General features: G+C 38.0%; 1 protein-coding gene across 1 annotated transcript in view; it reads left to right on the forward strand.

The window, feature by feature from the left end:
* The window catches only part of elp4 (elongator acetyltransferase complex subunit 4), a 65,236-nt gene extending 53,296 nt beyond the window's left edge, over positions 1-11,940 (forward strand). The window contains exon 10 of the mRNA XM_084110312.1: positions 11,442-11,940. Within this exon, the coding sequence (XP_083966438.1) occupies positions 11,442-11,552 (111 nt within the window). The 3' untranslated portion in view covers positions 11,553-11,940. The remainder of the gene's footprint in view (positions 1-11,441) is intronic.
* The last annotated feature ends 697 nt before the right edge of the window (positions 11,941-12,637 follow it).

Consider the following 12,637-nt stretch of genomic DNA (forward strand, 5'->3'; position numbering starts at 1 on the left):
TTAACTCTTAAATATGTAGATCCTCCCGGTCTGAAATTATTTCAATGTGTGCGTTTCTCTCTTTGTCCACGGTCATTATCCAACAACACTCATATATGCATGTGAATTGCGTTGGATACGGTTCTCCTTTCATTCTCCTTTTGGGGCTATATGTCATTGTTGTTGCCAGTAGGCTGTGTGTATTTATTTAGGGGTAATTGGAGGGAGAATCTAGGGGGTAATGAAGTGTATCCACTCATGGCTGCTCCCCTCCGCGCAGGACTCAGCAGCACAGCAAGCCAGCATCACATCGCCAGAATGCTTATTTTATACCCAGGTGGACAAACACAATTACAGGCCTCGTCCTCATTGTGGTGGCCCAGAGTCTGAAGCAATCGTTTGTGTGTGTGTGCGCCAGATTGGCTGTTCAGTGGAGCTCGAGGAAGACCTTTCAGTGTCTCGGAGCCCTCTGCACCCCTGCGGTTTTCTTGCCTGGCCCTCTGGAGCGGCCGTATGATTTTTCTAACACCTCCGGTATTTAACTCTGTCGTGGAAAAGCAAGCCGGACGCTGTTCATGATTTACATGTCATTTGCTGCCTCATATTGTGTGAAATTCAATTGCACAGCACAAACTGTAGCCAAGCTCCCGCGCCGGCTCTCTCTCTCTTTTGCTTCTCTTTCTTTCCCTACTGTTTTTTTAATTACAGAAAGTTTTCCGTCTGAAAAAGTGGGCAGTTGGTTACCTATCCTCTTAAGTTGTTGTAATCTTGATTGCGTTTATTGTAACAGAACTGCACACAAGCTTCGCTGTGAATTGAAATGTTTTTTTTCTAGCATATCCAAACAGAATTGCATGGACAGTCTCCCTTTTCCCTTCTAAAAACATTTACATAATAATACATTCACACATATGATATTTTTGTCAAATGAATAAAATGCCCATACAAGTAACATTTTTACTGAAAAAAAAAATAAATAAAAAATAAATATATATATATATATAATATTATTATTATTATTATTATTATTATTTTTTTTTTAATTTTTTTTAAACACCTAGCATCATGAAGCACCAGAAGTAGTTTTTCACTTTCTGTCCTGTGCAAAGTTTTTCAGCATACTTCACGTTTTCTGAGTTTGACATTTTCTTCATTCTTTTAGTGTAGACTTTTTCTTTCAGCAGATGTGAATGGTGTGTATGTAGTGTAACAGAGCTGGTGTTCTCTGATATAATGTGTGCTGGACTAAACCTGTTGTGACAGGAGAGAAGTCACTGGAGTGTTGTTGTCTCTCCCCTCTACAGTATGTCCTTCAGTGACCTTCAAATCACTCGCAGCACACAATTACATATCTGTGTACCTCACATGAGCCACACACACATAAAAACTAGAACGACAACTTTATGCCTAGATAGATTGATTGATGCATATAGACGTGTGTGTGTGTATGTGTGTGTACACCATTCAAAAGTTTGGGATCAGCAAGATTTTTTTTAAATGTTTTTAAAAGTAGTCTCTTATGCTCACCAAGGCTGCATTTATTTGATCAAAAATACAGTAAAAACAGTAACAATGTGAAATATTATTACAATTTAAAAGAACTGTTTTCTATTTGAATATATTTTCAAATGTAATTTATTCCTGTGATGGTAAAGCTGAATTTTCAGCATCATTACAGTCTTCAGTGTCACATGATCCTTCAGAAATCAGTCTAATATGCTGAAAATGTTGAAAACCATTATGTTCCTTTTTTTCAGGATTCTTTGATTAATAAAAAGTTCAAAGAACAGCATTTATCGGAAATAGAAAGCTTTTGTAATATTATAAACTACTGTTCAAAAGTTTGGGATCAGTACAAATTAATTTTTTTGTGGGGGGGAAGAAATCAATACTTTTATTCAGCAAGGATGCATTAAATTGATCAAAAGTGACGGTAAAAACATTTATTATGTTACAAAATGTTTCAAAAACATAAAAAAATCGTACCGATCCCAAACTTTTGAGCTGTGGAGTATACTGGATATAAAGGCCTAAAGTTGTCATTCTAGTCAGCTTGGTGTTGTTGGTTAAGGTCAGACTTGTGACTGTTAAAGAGTAGATTGTGGTTCAATGGGATGGGGTTACTAACGGCAACACCTTTTCAGCGCTGCAGTATGAAGTCCACACTATGCCTGTCTTTGTCCCCACAAGTGCTGTCCTTTGGTTAAAGGGACTCTTTCTTGTGAAGAGTTACAACCTGTGATGGATTACACCCCCAATTCATTAACACTCTGTGAAGCACTTAAACACACACTTAGACTCTCTTTCGCCCGCTTTCTCTCTTTCTCTCTCTCTCTCTCTCTCTCTCTCTCTCTCTCTCTCTCTCTCTCTCTCTCTCTCTCTCTCTCTCTCTCTCTCTCTCTCTCTCTCTCTCTCTCTCTCTCTCTCTCTCTCTCTCTCTCTCTCTCTCTCTGTCTCCAAGTTCCTCTCTCGTCCTCTCACACACCCAGTTCTCCTTTTGTCTCGTTTTGATCTTCAGCCTTTCCAGTCTTGTGAAAGCCAAGTCGTCCATACAAAACCCCATCTTTATCTGCCATTATCCTAAAAGAATCCTTTCCTCTCTCACCCCACCTTCTCTTTTTCCTTCTCTCACTAGCGTTTCTCCTCCCATGTCTTCTTGATAGCTGAAAATACCTGCTGGCTCATTAGCTCCTTCCTCACGGTGCTGCACACGCATAAAGAGCAGCGATGGCTAACAGCAGAAGCCTTTAGCTCGCTGTCACACACACAAATGCACACACTCTCACGCACACTTCCCTTAAGCTTGTGGGCTGCTCTTATTGGGCTGAAGGATTGAGTCCCACACCTCCATTTTTAGGCGCATCAGACAGGAGTTTCTTTTTTTGTGTTCTGCTAGACATTGGCGGTGGGGGGTAACGCTAGCACGCAACACACACGTACTCTGGAGTGTGATCCAGAGGACTCCACTCAAGCGACTGGTCAGGCCCGTTGAGGGAACGGCACAGTAACCCGTGGCCGACCTCGCCACTCCTGCACGTAATGTGTTTAAACTGTGTTTGAACCCCACTCATGGTTTGGGGGGAGGTGGGAAGGAGGGGAACGGGGACTGTGTTTTGTTGAGCGTGTGGAGAACGGACTGGAAGGGCTTCACATTGTATATTTGTTTGTGGTTCCTTTTGGGGAGTTTATCACTGGCAGTTCCAAGCACCCTCCAGTCTTTAATGAGCATGAAAGGTCAAAATGGTCAACAGGTCCTTTCAGAAATGTCGCTCTTTTCAGTGTAAAATTGCAGAGGAAACAACAATAAGGTGATGGGATGAACAATTAATGGCTGGATTATATTACCTGACTTGAACAAAGATTTTAGCCCCTTTTCTAACATGATTTTAGCTTTTTCCTGTGGCTGTCGGCTCCAATCTGCATATTTTGCATAGTCAGAGTTGTCAAATTTTATGTATCATGTATTATATAGTATGATACAATTTTGTACAAATCTGAATCTCAACATTGTATTCAATGCCATTGAATAAGCTTGACCCATTTTTGCATTCTTTTCATTTGTTAAAAGTTGAGTAATGTATTCCATCTTTAAGGTGACGTCCCACTTGCCAATTTGAACAATTTGATAATCCAAAAATTAACAATTGTTATATGCTGTATTAAAATTCATTTAGTTACTTTAACCTGTGGTTGTTTGAATTTAGTTTTCAAACCATACTTTGCTGTAAAAGTACACTGCTGTTCAAAAGTTTGAGATTTCTTTAAAAGAAATGAATACTTTTAATCACTTTTATTGAAGCATTTATAATGTTACAAAATGTTTCTGTTTCAAATATATGTTGTCCCTTTTATATTCATCAAATAATCCTTTGGTTTCCACAAAAATATCACAATATTGCTGTTTTACTGGGGTTTTTTATCAAATAAATGCCACTTTTGAGAGCAAAAGAGACTTAAAAAAAATATTTTTAAAAAATCATACTGATCCCAAACTTATAAACGGTAGTGTATGTTTAGTTTCAGTGAGATATTTATATTCAATAACTGCAAACTGTCCGGTCACTGTTTTCCTATTTTGTTAGTCATTTACATTTAAATGAACCCTGAAAAATGCTCAGTTACACAATCATCATGTATAATAGTCACTTTTTAGTAACACTTTATTTTACAGTGTCCTTGTATCACGTCACATGTAGTTTCTATATTAACTACTATAAATTATGCATAACTACATGCAACTAACCTTAAACCAATCCTAACTCTAACCCTATAGTAAGTACATGTAGTTAATTAATATTACTCGGTACTTAAATGTATAACAAGGACACCTTAAAATCAGAGCCGGACAGTAACGGAGTACATTTACTTGAGTACAGTACTTAAGTACAATTTTGAGGGATCTGTACTTTACTCGAGTATCATTTTTGGGGAGTACTCATGACTTTACTCAAGTACATTTGAGAGGCAAATATTGTACTCTTTACTCCGCTACATTTCTATCCATAACTGTGAGTACCCGTTACTTCTTAAAAAAAAAAAAAAAAGAGTAAAAAAGAAACATCTCGGAAACCCTCAATTTGTTGTTTCCCTCTCAAATGTGATTGGATTGTGCAGGCGCCACTGATTGGGACAGCCTATCAGCAATTACCTTCAGCTTTCCGCCAAAGTCAACTCCATGGTCAGAATTAGATAAGAGACTAAACCATGGACAAAACAATGGATGAAGACGCAGCAGGTCCATCCCGGGAGCGATATTTTTTTTTTCCAGGATGGTAGGGGAAGACTCATGAATATTCATTAGGGAAGTCATCCCTGATTGGTCTTAACCCCAGTGACGGGTAGGTTTAGGGGTGGGGTTAGGGAGGTCATAAGACCCCCAGTGACGGGTAGGTTTAGGGGTGGGGTTAGGGGTAGGTCATCAGACCAATCAGGGATGACTTCCCTAATGAATATTCATGAGTCTTCCCCTACCATCCTGGGAAAACCTGTGGCCCCACCTCGCCAGACTATTTCAATTTTCTGAACAAGTTAATGATAGTTTTCGCTTCAAGTGTTTGCTGTGTTTACCAATGTAAGCACTGTGGCAGTAGTAATGCAATATTTAGAAAATGTACTCTTGTACTCTTGATACTCAAGTACTTTTAAAAACAAGTACTTTAGTACTTTTACCTTAAGTAGACATCTGACTGTAGTACTTTTACTTGTACTTGAGTAAAATTTAGCAAGGGGTATCTGTACTTTTACTCAAGTAATGTAGCTGTGTACTCTGTCCGCTGTGTACTCTGTCTTTTTTTTTTTTGGCTATATGATCTGTAGAATGATACACACGGATTCATGTAGGACAGTGGCTTGGCAGTTACAACACGCAGATAACGTCCACTTATATTTAAAATGTTTGTGTAACTCTCCACAAAAGGGTTAACAAGCATTTTGAGAAGCTAGCAGAAGCAGAGGTGGTGTTCCTCGTGATACACTGTCATATCATATACTGCCTTCATTTCTCAGCTCAGCCAATCGGATATGAAAGCAGCACTTACACGTGTTTGTCCTCTGTGCCTTTTACACCCCAAAGTACCTTGGGGGCGTCCGCCTCTGCATTCACATTCCGGCCAGCCAGTCCGCAAGGGTCTGAAGCCCCCAGCGTACATCCAACACCCATCCGACAGCACCCAGGGTCCATTCTTATGGCACCTCTCCAAATCCGAACGAGCAGAGAGGAGTGAAAACTCCCCCTGGACTCCTGACCTCTGCAGTCACTGGCCTAAAGACTCGGAGCACAGTGGACACAGCTGACCAGAGGGCGAGGTGCAATGAGAACGATACTGATTGGGGTACACAGTTGGGCTTTTTTATCATCTCGGTTACTTTGTCCTCGGGTGCTTGTCACTTGGCTTGGATTGGATTTTGAATAACGTGCAAATGAAAAAGAAAATTGTGATAATTATAGTGCTGACGCCAGAAGTTATTACTTCACATTATTTCATGTCCGATGGTTCTGATATTACGTAGGCCCCCCAAATTGCACATTGTGAAATAGAGCTGTTTAAGAGCACTAACTCTTGGTGCTTGTTTAAACATGGTTAATTAAAAAAACCCACCATGCAGAAAACACAAATGGAAGTTTGCCAAGTAGTGTGTATGGATATGTACACATACATTTAATGTAATAAATGTAATTTAATATATATTTACACAGATTAAAATACACTCGTCTGTGTGAGTGTGAGTGATTGTAAATGCATAAAGAGGATCCCGTTAAATGGTAAAAGAAGCCATTGGTAATCCTTAGCTTTCCTAAAAGTGGACTTTTTGCATTGAGTACTGTGTTGCTTCAAGAATCACATAATGGCTTTTCCCACTGTTGTGATTTGTGATATTCTTAATGCATTGAAGATGGGTAAAAGTACATAATGCTAGAGTTTCAGGAGATAAAGGAAACGGAAGAAAGTGGGGTGGTGGTCTTCGAAGAATCATATTATACGGGTCATTGTGATCTGTGTGGAATAATAATGGCTCCAGTTGCACTAAGCTGGTCTTCTTCAGTAACCTCTCCTGTTGCCCTGAAACATGTATGTGCCTCTAAAGAATTTCATCAGCATTTAAAAATAAGAAGCATTGCTCTGGAAAATTTAGTCTTGTCTGTCAAACAAAAAGGCTTCTGGACATGTACAGTGTTATTGCATGGGATATTTAACATGTTTAAACTACAGTTTGTGCTTCTATGCATCATTTAACATTTTGCTTACGAAACGCAAAGCTTGGTGAAACATGAAGACACAAGCTTATTGTTAGTGTTGGGAATCAAGAGTTGGTTATTATTCCCAACTGGTTCTATTTAATACCAGAATCAAATTATTTTCATGATGTTCAGTAAGGTTAACAGTTTTGGCATTCATTCGCCAGTTTTTTTTTTTTATGAATTATAATACAATTTATTTAATAATAATAATAATTATTATTATTGTTATTATTATAAAACATATATTTGGTTTGCATTGCATATAAATATATATAGAAAGAAAAAATATATTTATATGTAATGTAAACCAAACATGTATGTGTGTATAATATATACATATATACATTTGAAGTGGATCAAAAAAGTTAATCAAAGTTGTCCTAAGACAAGAACGGGTATTACTCAAAATTAATGTATATCTTTGATCAAAGGTTTTGATCCACTTCAAATGTTGACTACTGTGTGTATGAAAATGTGTTGCAAATGCATTACACATTGTGATCTATTCTTGGGTAAATTGAAGAAAACTTTTTTTTGACACTATCCCAGACTTTTTGAGTTGGGGTAAGTTAGTGTGAATTCAGGTAAGTTGGGCTACGTGCTTTTCAAATTTCCTAAATTTCCTGAATTCTCCCCCTAAGTCTGTTACTTCAGTCCGAACTCCTCTGATCCCAAAGCACATTACGTTAAGTGTCTTAAAACACAATCTCCTGTGAGATTTGTGGTGATTCTTCACAAGTGCCAGTGCGACCAACAAGAAGTAGCTGGAGGGCTTTGAAGCTATTATCAGTGTGAGGTTTTGTTCGGCGTGGAGTGTTATTTGTAACCCTCTTAAGGAAAGCCACTCTTAATGTTCCTCTCGAGAGCCTCTTGTAAATCACTTCAAGTGTTTTAAACTGATTTTGTTCAAGTGAGTTTTTGGCAGAAATTGTTCTTGCTGTTTGCATAAAGCACTTCATGACAATGATTGCCTCTTAATAATTCACTCATCCCTTTAATGATCCTAGAGGTTTCTATTGGCTCAGTTGGTTGTCTTTTCTTTGTTTTAAGTGTGTAATTTTCTTGGTTAAAAAATTCTCCTATCTCAGCTTAATGTGCAATTATAACTAAACCATTCTGGTTTTGTTTGTTTGAAATGCTGAAACTGCAGCGTTGACTCAACCAATGATGTGAGTCTCAGGTGTGGTCATGTGTTTGTTCGATCTGTGGCGGACAGCTGCAATATTCAGGAAATCTGCTTAAAAAGTCAGTATTATTTTAAGTCTAGATGTTTACTACCTAAGGATGTGTTTACACTTCGCTTGTTATTCACACAGTAATTTTTAACACTAAACCTGAAGATACAAAACAATAAAAACATGTATTGCTTGTTGGCAGCATTCATAACAGAGCACCCTTAGATTTAAACTATACCAAATGCATTATGGGTGCACAGTTCCTGCATTTCCACAGACAGTTGGACATAGTGTGTTCAAGTGTGTGTCATGTTCAAGTACTCTTAGTCACACTCTCTAGTATTGATTGGTCTAGACTGCTGGGAGGCTGAGAGTAGTATATGAAGGGATGATGATGATGTTGAATATTGTATGCAATAATGGGCTTTGAAGAGCCAAGTCAAAGTGGTATTTTTGTATTACACTTCAGTGTCTTCAAGTCGATGGACTGTTTAATGCTAATCTTTAGGAGCTTGTATGCTTAGCAAAGTAGTGGTTGTGACCCAGTTTTTTTTCTTGGAGGCCATGAAAATATTTAACAACTTTTACAATATTATATTTATTTAAAATGTCATTTAATAGGTAATTTTTTTTTCTTTCTTTAATTACACTTCAGTGACTTCAAGACAAGGGACTGTTGAATGCAAATCTTTAGGAGCTTGTATGCTTAGCAAAGTAGTGTTGCAACCCTTTTTTTCTTTGAGGCAATAGAGTAAATACTATTTAGTCAGTTTTTTAATAATAAATAAAATGAATAAATAAATAAATTAAAAAATATATATATTATTTCATTTAATTCATATATAGTATTATGTAATATTTATATATAAAAAAAGTATATATATATATATCATCATATATATATCATATTATATTATTATTATTATTATTATTTTTTTATTTTTTTACTGTAAAAAGCTAACAGTTCTCCCCCTGCATATCATGGGCCATTTTTTTTGCCTGCCAACTCCTTTTTTTAAAGAAATAGTTACAAATTGAAATTGTCATTATGTACTCACCCTCATGTGGAACACAAAATGACATTTTTGAAGAATTTGTAGCTCTTTCAGATACAGCAACATACTGACCACATCCGTTAAGCATTTGGAAAGGTTTTGAAACGACATGAGGGTGAGTACAGAATTTACATCTTGTGGTGAACTATCCCTTTAAGTTCCAGCATTTTCCAATCTGTAGATCCCTTCTCATGTTCTTCAGAATTCCTTCTGATAAGCTTAACATTTTGATCCTGGGTGTCTCCTGATTGGGATGCATCGTAGCCTTGAGGGTTTCAGTTGGAAAGGATCTGAAGCTCTTAAAGGCGTGTGGAAAAGGCTCAGGGAAATTACAGATTGTCCTGAGCTTCCACCGGCCTACCTTTTTAGGAACATGATTTACCTGCCGTTCAACAAACAATAGGAGATTTAGAAGACCATTGTTTGGCGGGAGATAAACATCAACCTGAGGAAAAAAAGGTCACCTGAATCAAGGCTGCAGTTTCAGGTATGTTTGGCTTGTGGCGAATTACTGGCCGTACAGAACTGCATTTAATCGTGCACTTGTCTCTTGACACTATTTGTGTGTGTGTGCCTTGTGCTGAGCTCCCTCATTAGCCTCTTTAGCACAAGCTTTTGGCGTAGCTCATTGCCTTGTTAGAGATTACTGCCCATGTGGGGCCAAGTTACCGTAATAAAACGCTTGATTCTAATGACTCTCCTCTAAGCCGTAACTCTACGCACAAACCGCCAAAAAGCTTGAGCCTCCCTGAAGGGTTTTTAGCAGCACGCTAACAGTTACACTTCTCGGACCATTTAAGGTGCATGGCCAAGCGTCTAACCCGATTTGTGTTCACACACTCTGTTTCGTCTGTCTGCAAACATGGGCTAGGATGTTTTCTCGCCTGTCTTAAGTCTGCAGATCTTCGCTGTGGAGGTAAGAAGCAGAAACGGGCATCACTGGCTAAAGGTGTTTGTGAGGACTTCTTCATTTAAACTGATCTCAGATTGTAAAGGTTTAGTTTGTTGTATTCAGCAATATACCCATGCTTTTTTACAGTTTTAAAAGTAAAAAAAAAGAGAATTGCTTTGTTTCTTAGCAACAAGGTCAAATTTTATTTAAATCAATTGTGACTCAAGTCTACCTTGGCCTTTCTTTTGCTTTTTGTTTTTGTCCTAACCAGCTACGACCACAACATGAGTTCTGTTACGACAGCTCTCGGAGTGTTTGGCATGGTAATTATTATGACAATGTTGATATATTTGGTATTGGTGGAATAGATCTGCTCTTCTGGTGTTGTTGGTAATTGTTGCTGCTGCACAGCAAGTATGGGACTTGCTACTCCTAATACATAAACGACACGCTGCTGTGAGCAAGTAAGACATGCTGCTGCTGTACAATAGAACATGAATTACCCGTAGCAGGTCTATACAGGTGGAGCTGGGGAAGGTGGAGGGTTTCTGAAAGCGCGCTGCACCGCTACAGCAAATGCTAACCAGTATTTGGAGGTCGAACAGCGAGCTCATTGGCTACTGATACAGCAGGATCCAATCAGCTGCGCCCTATTGAGAATGATGTGATTGCAAGCAAATTGAGTTTTGGTATGATATTGGACACATCATGATATTGGACATGAACGCCCTCTCAAGTCGCAAGCTGACAATCTAGATAGCGTGATGGATGTTTATATGGTTGTCAATGAATGGGATGATGAATATCATTTTGGCTTTAATAGGATTTCCCCAATAAATTGGCAAGAATAAACCTGGTGTCTTCCGTGATTCCTTTTCTTTCCGACAAAGCACTTGAACTCGACGAGCTCGTAAGCACGACTGCAGAAGTGGGAATTTGGAACATTTTCGATTAGTACATGAAGGCAGCATAAACCACAAACCTCGTTATGTAGGATTTCATACTCTCAGTGAGGACAGAAATTATTTGACTTTGTAAACTTGTCAGCACCTTGTCACACCAGGTTAGAACGCATTACATGTATCACGTGTATGTATATACATTACCGTTCAAAGGTTTGGGGTCAGTAAGATTTATTTATTTTTTTAAATAAATTATACTTAAATTCAGCAAGGACACATTAAATTAATCAAAAGTGATAAAATGTCTCACAGTTTCCACAAAAAAAAATGAAGCAGTACAACAGTTTTCAGCATTGATAATAATAATGCATGTTTCTTGAGCACTAAATCATCATATTAGAATGATTTCTGAAGGATCATGTGACTCTGAAGACTGGAGTAATGATGCTCAAAATTCAGTTGTTTTCAATTGTAAAATATTTCAAAATATTATTACTCTTATTTATTTTTAATCAAATAAATGCAGCTTTGTTGAGCGTAAGAACCTTTTCAGCTGCTTGAATATAGTAATTCAGTTTTTATTATAGTAATTTCGTTTGTAGCTTTATCTTTTGCCCTCCACATTATTCTTTCAGCCTTCCTCTTACATCCTCCCTCTCTCTCCCTCTCTCTCTCTCTCTCTCTCTCTTTCTCTTTCAGAGACTGCACTTGCCTCCAGACCTGTCAGAGACGGTGAGTCGAGTGAGTAAAACAGAACTGGCAGCAGGATGTGGTACCACTGCCACGGGCAACAAGCACCTAGATTTCTAGCGGATTCCCATCCTTCCTGCACCCTCCCCCTCCAGTTCCCAGCACCACCACTGTGATGTTCAAGGGCAGGAGAGTGCTGGAGTTGCACTACGACTACACTAGGTTACGGTCACACCTGCACTGACACGGTTTCTGTGAATATTAGTGAAAGAGATTAAGATGGCACAGCGTTTAGTAATTACACAACTTGGAGAAGAACGCAAGACAGTGATATTCAGTGTCACAAGAACCTGACAAGCACCTGTTGCTCTCTTTGGATAAAGCGAGAATGTGACGCAAATAACGATAACGTAATTTGGCTACCAGTGTCTTTTCAGTGCACTTCATGGCTTCCTGGTGTTTATTAGCTTATGTAGCTAATAAATATTTGGTGTCAATAAAGTTTGTAAAAAAAAATAAAAAATGTCATGTTTTTATTCAGGTTCAAAAATAAACGTGGTTGCAGAAAATGTTTTTATCACTAATTTTTTTTACAAACAATTTTGCGTTTCACGTTTATTTTTTTTGATTGAATTATTGAATTCGGAACGTTCCTTTAAGCTGTATGATTAATTCAGGTTCATAAAGTGGCTCTGTTCAGGATATAATTAATTAAAGGGGTCCTATTATTATTATTATTATTATTTTCTGTAGTGTGTAATGTTACTGTTTGAGCATAAAAACGCTCTGTAAATTACAGCGTCACTCCAAAGAAGATTTTCTCTATTACGCCTCCATTGTACTATTGAGTTTTCTTCCGGGAACAAACACGTCACAATATTCCTCATTTAAATCCCCCTGTGGTGAAAATCAAGCTTTTAGTGTTGTTTATATGTCTATGTGGTGATTTGAATAGGCTTTAAGACAAACCATGTGTACGCTTGAAACAGTTGGCCAGTCACAACACACTGGTCCAGCCGACCAATCAGAGCATGTTGCGCTTTTCAGAAGGAGGGGCTTCATAGAGACAGGAACTAAACAGAGCGTTACTGACAGACTGGGAAGAGAGGGGCTGCAACAATGTAAAATATGTGAAAAATAAGATGAGTTTTGAAAAACCAAGCATGAAAACCTATTCTAGTAGAGCCTAAAAACACAATCAAGAC

The sequence above is a fragment of the Abramis brama genome (assembly GCF_963993115.1).
Source record: "Abramis brama genome assembly, chromosome: 3".
NCBI lineage: Eukaryota > Metazoa > Chordata > Actinopteri > Cypriniformes > Leuciscidae > Abramis > Abramis brama.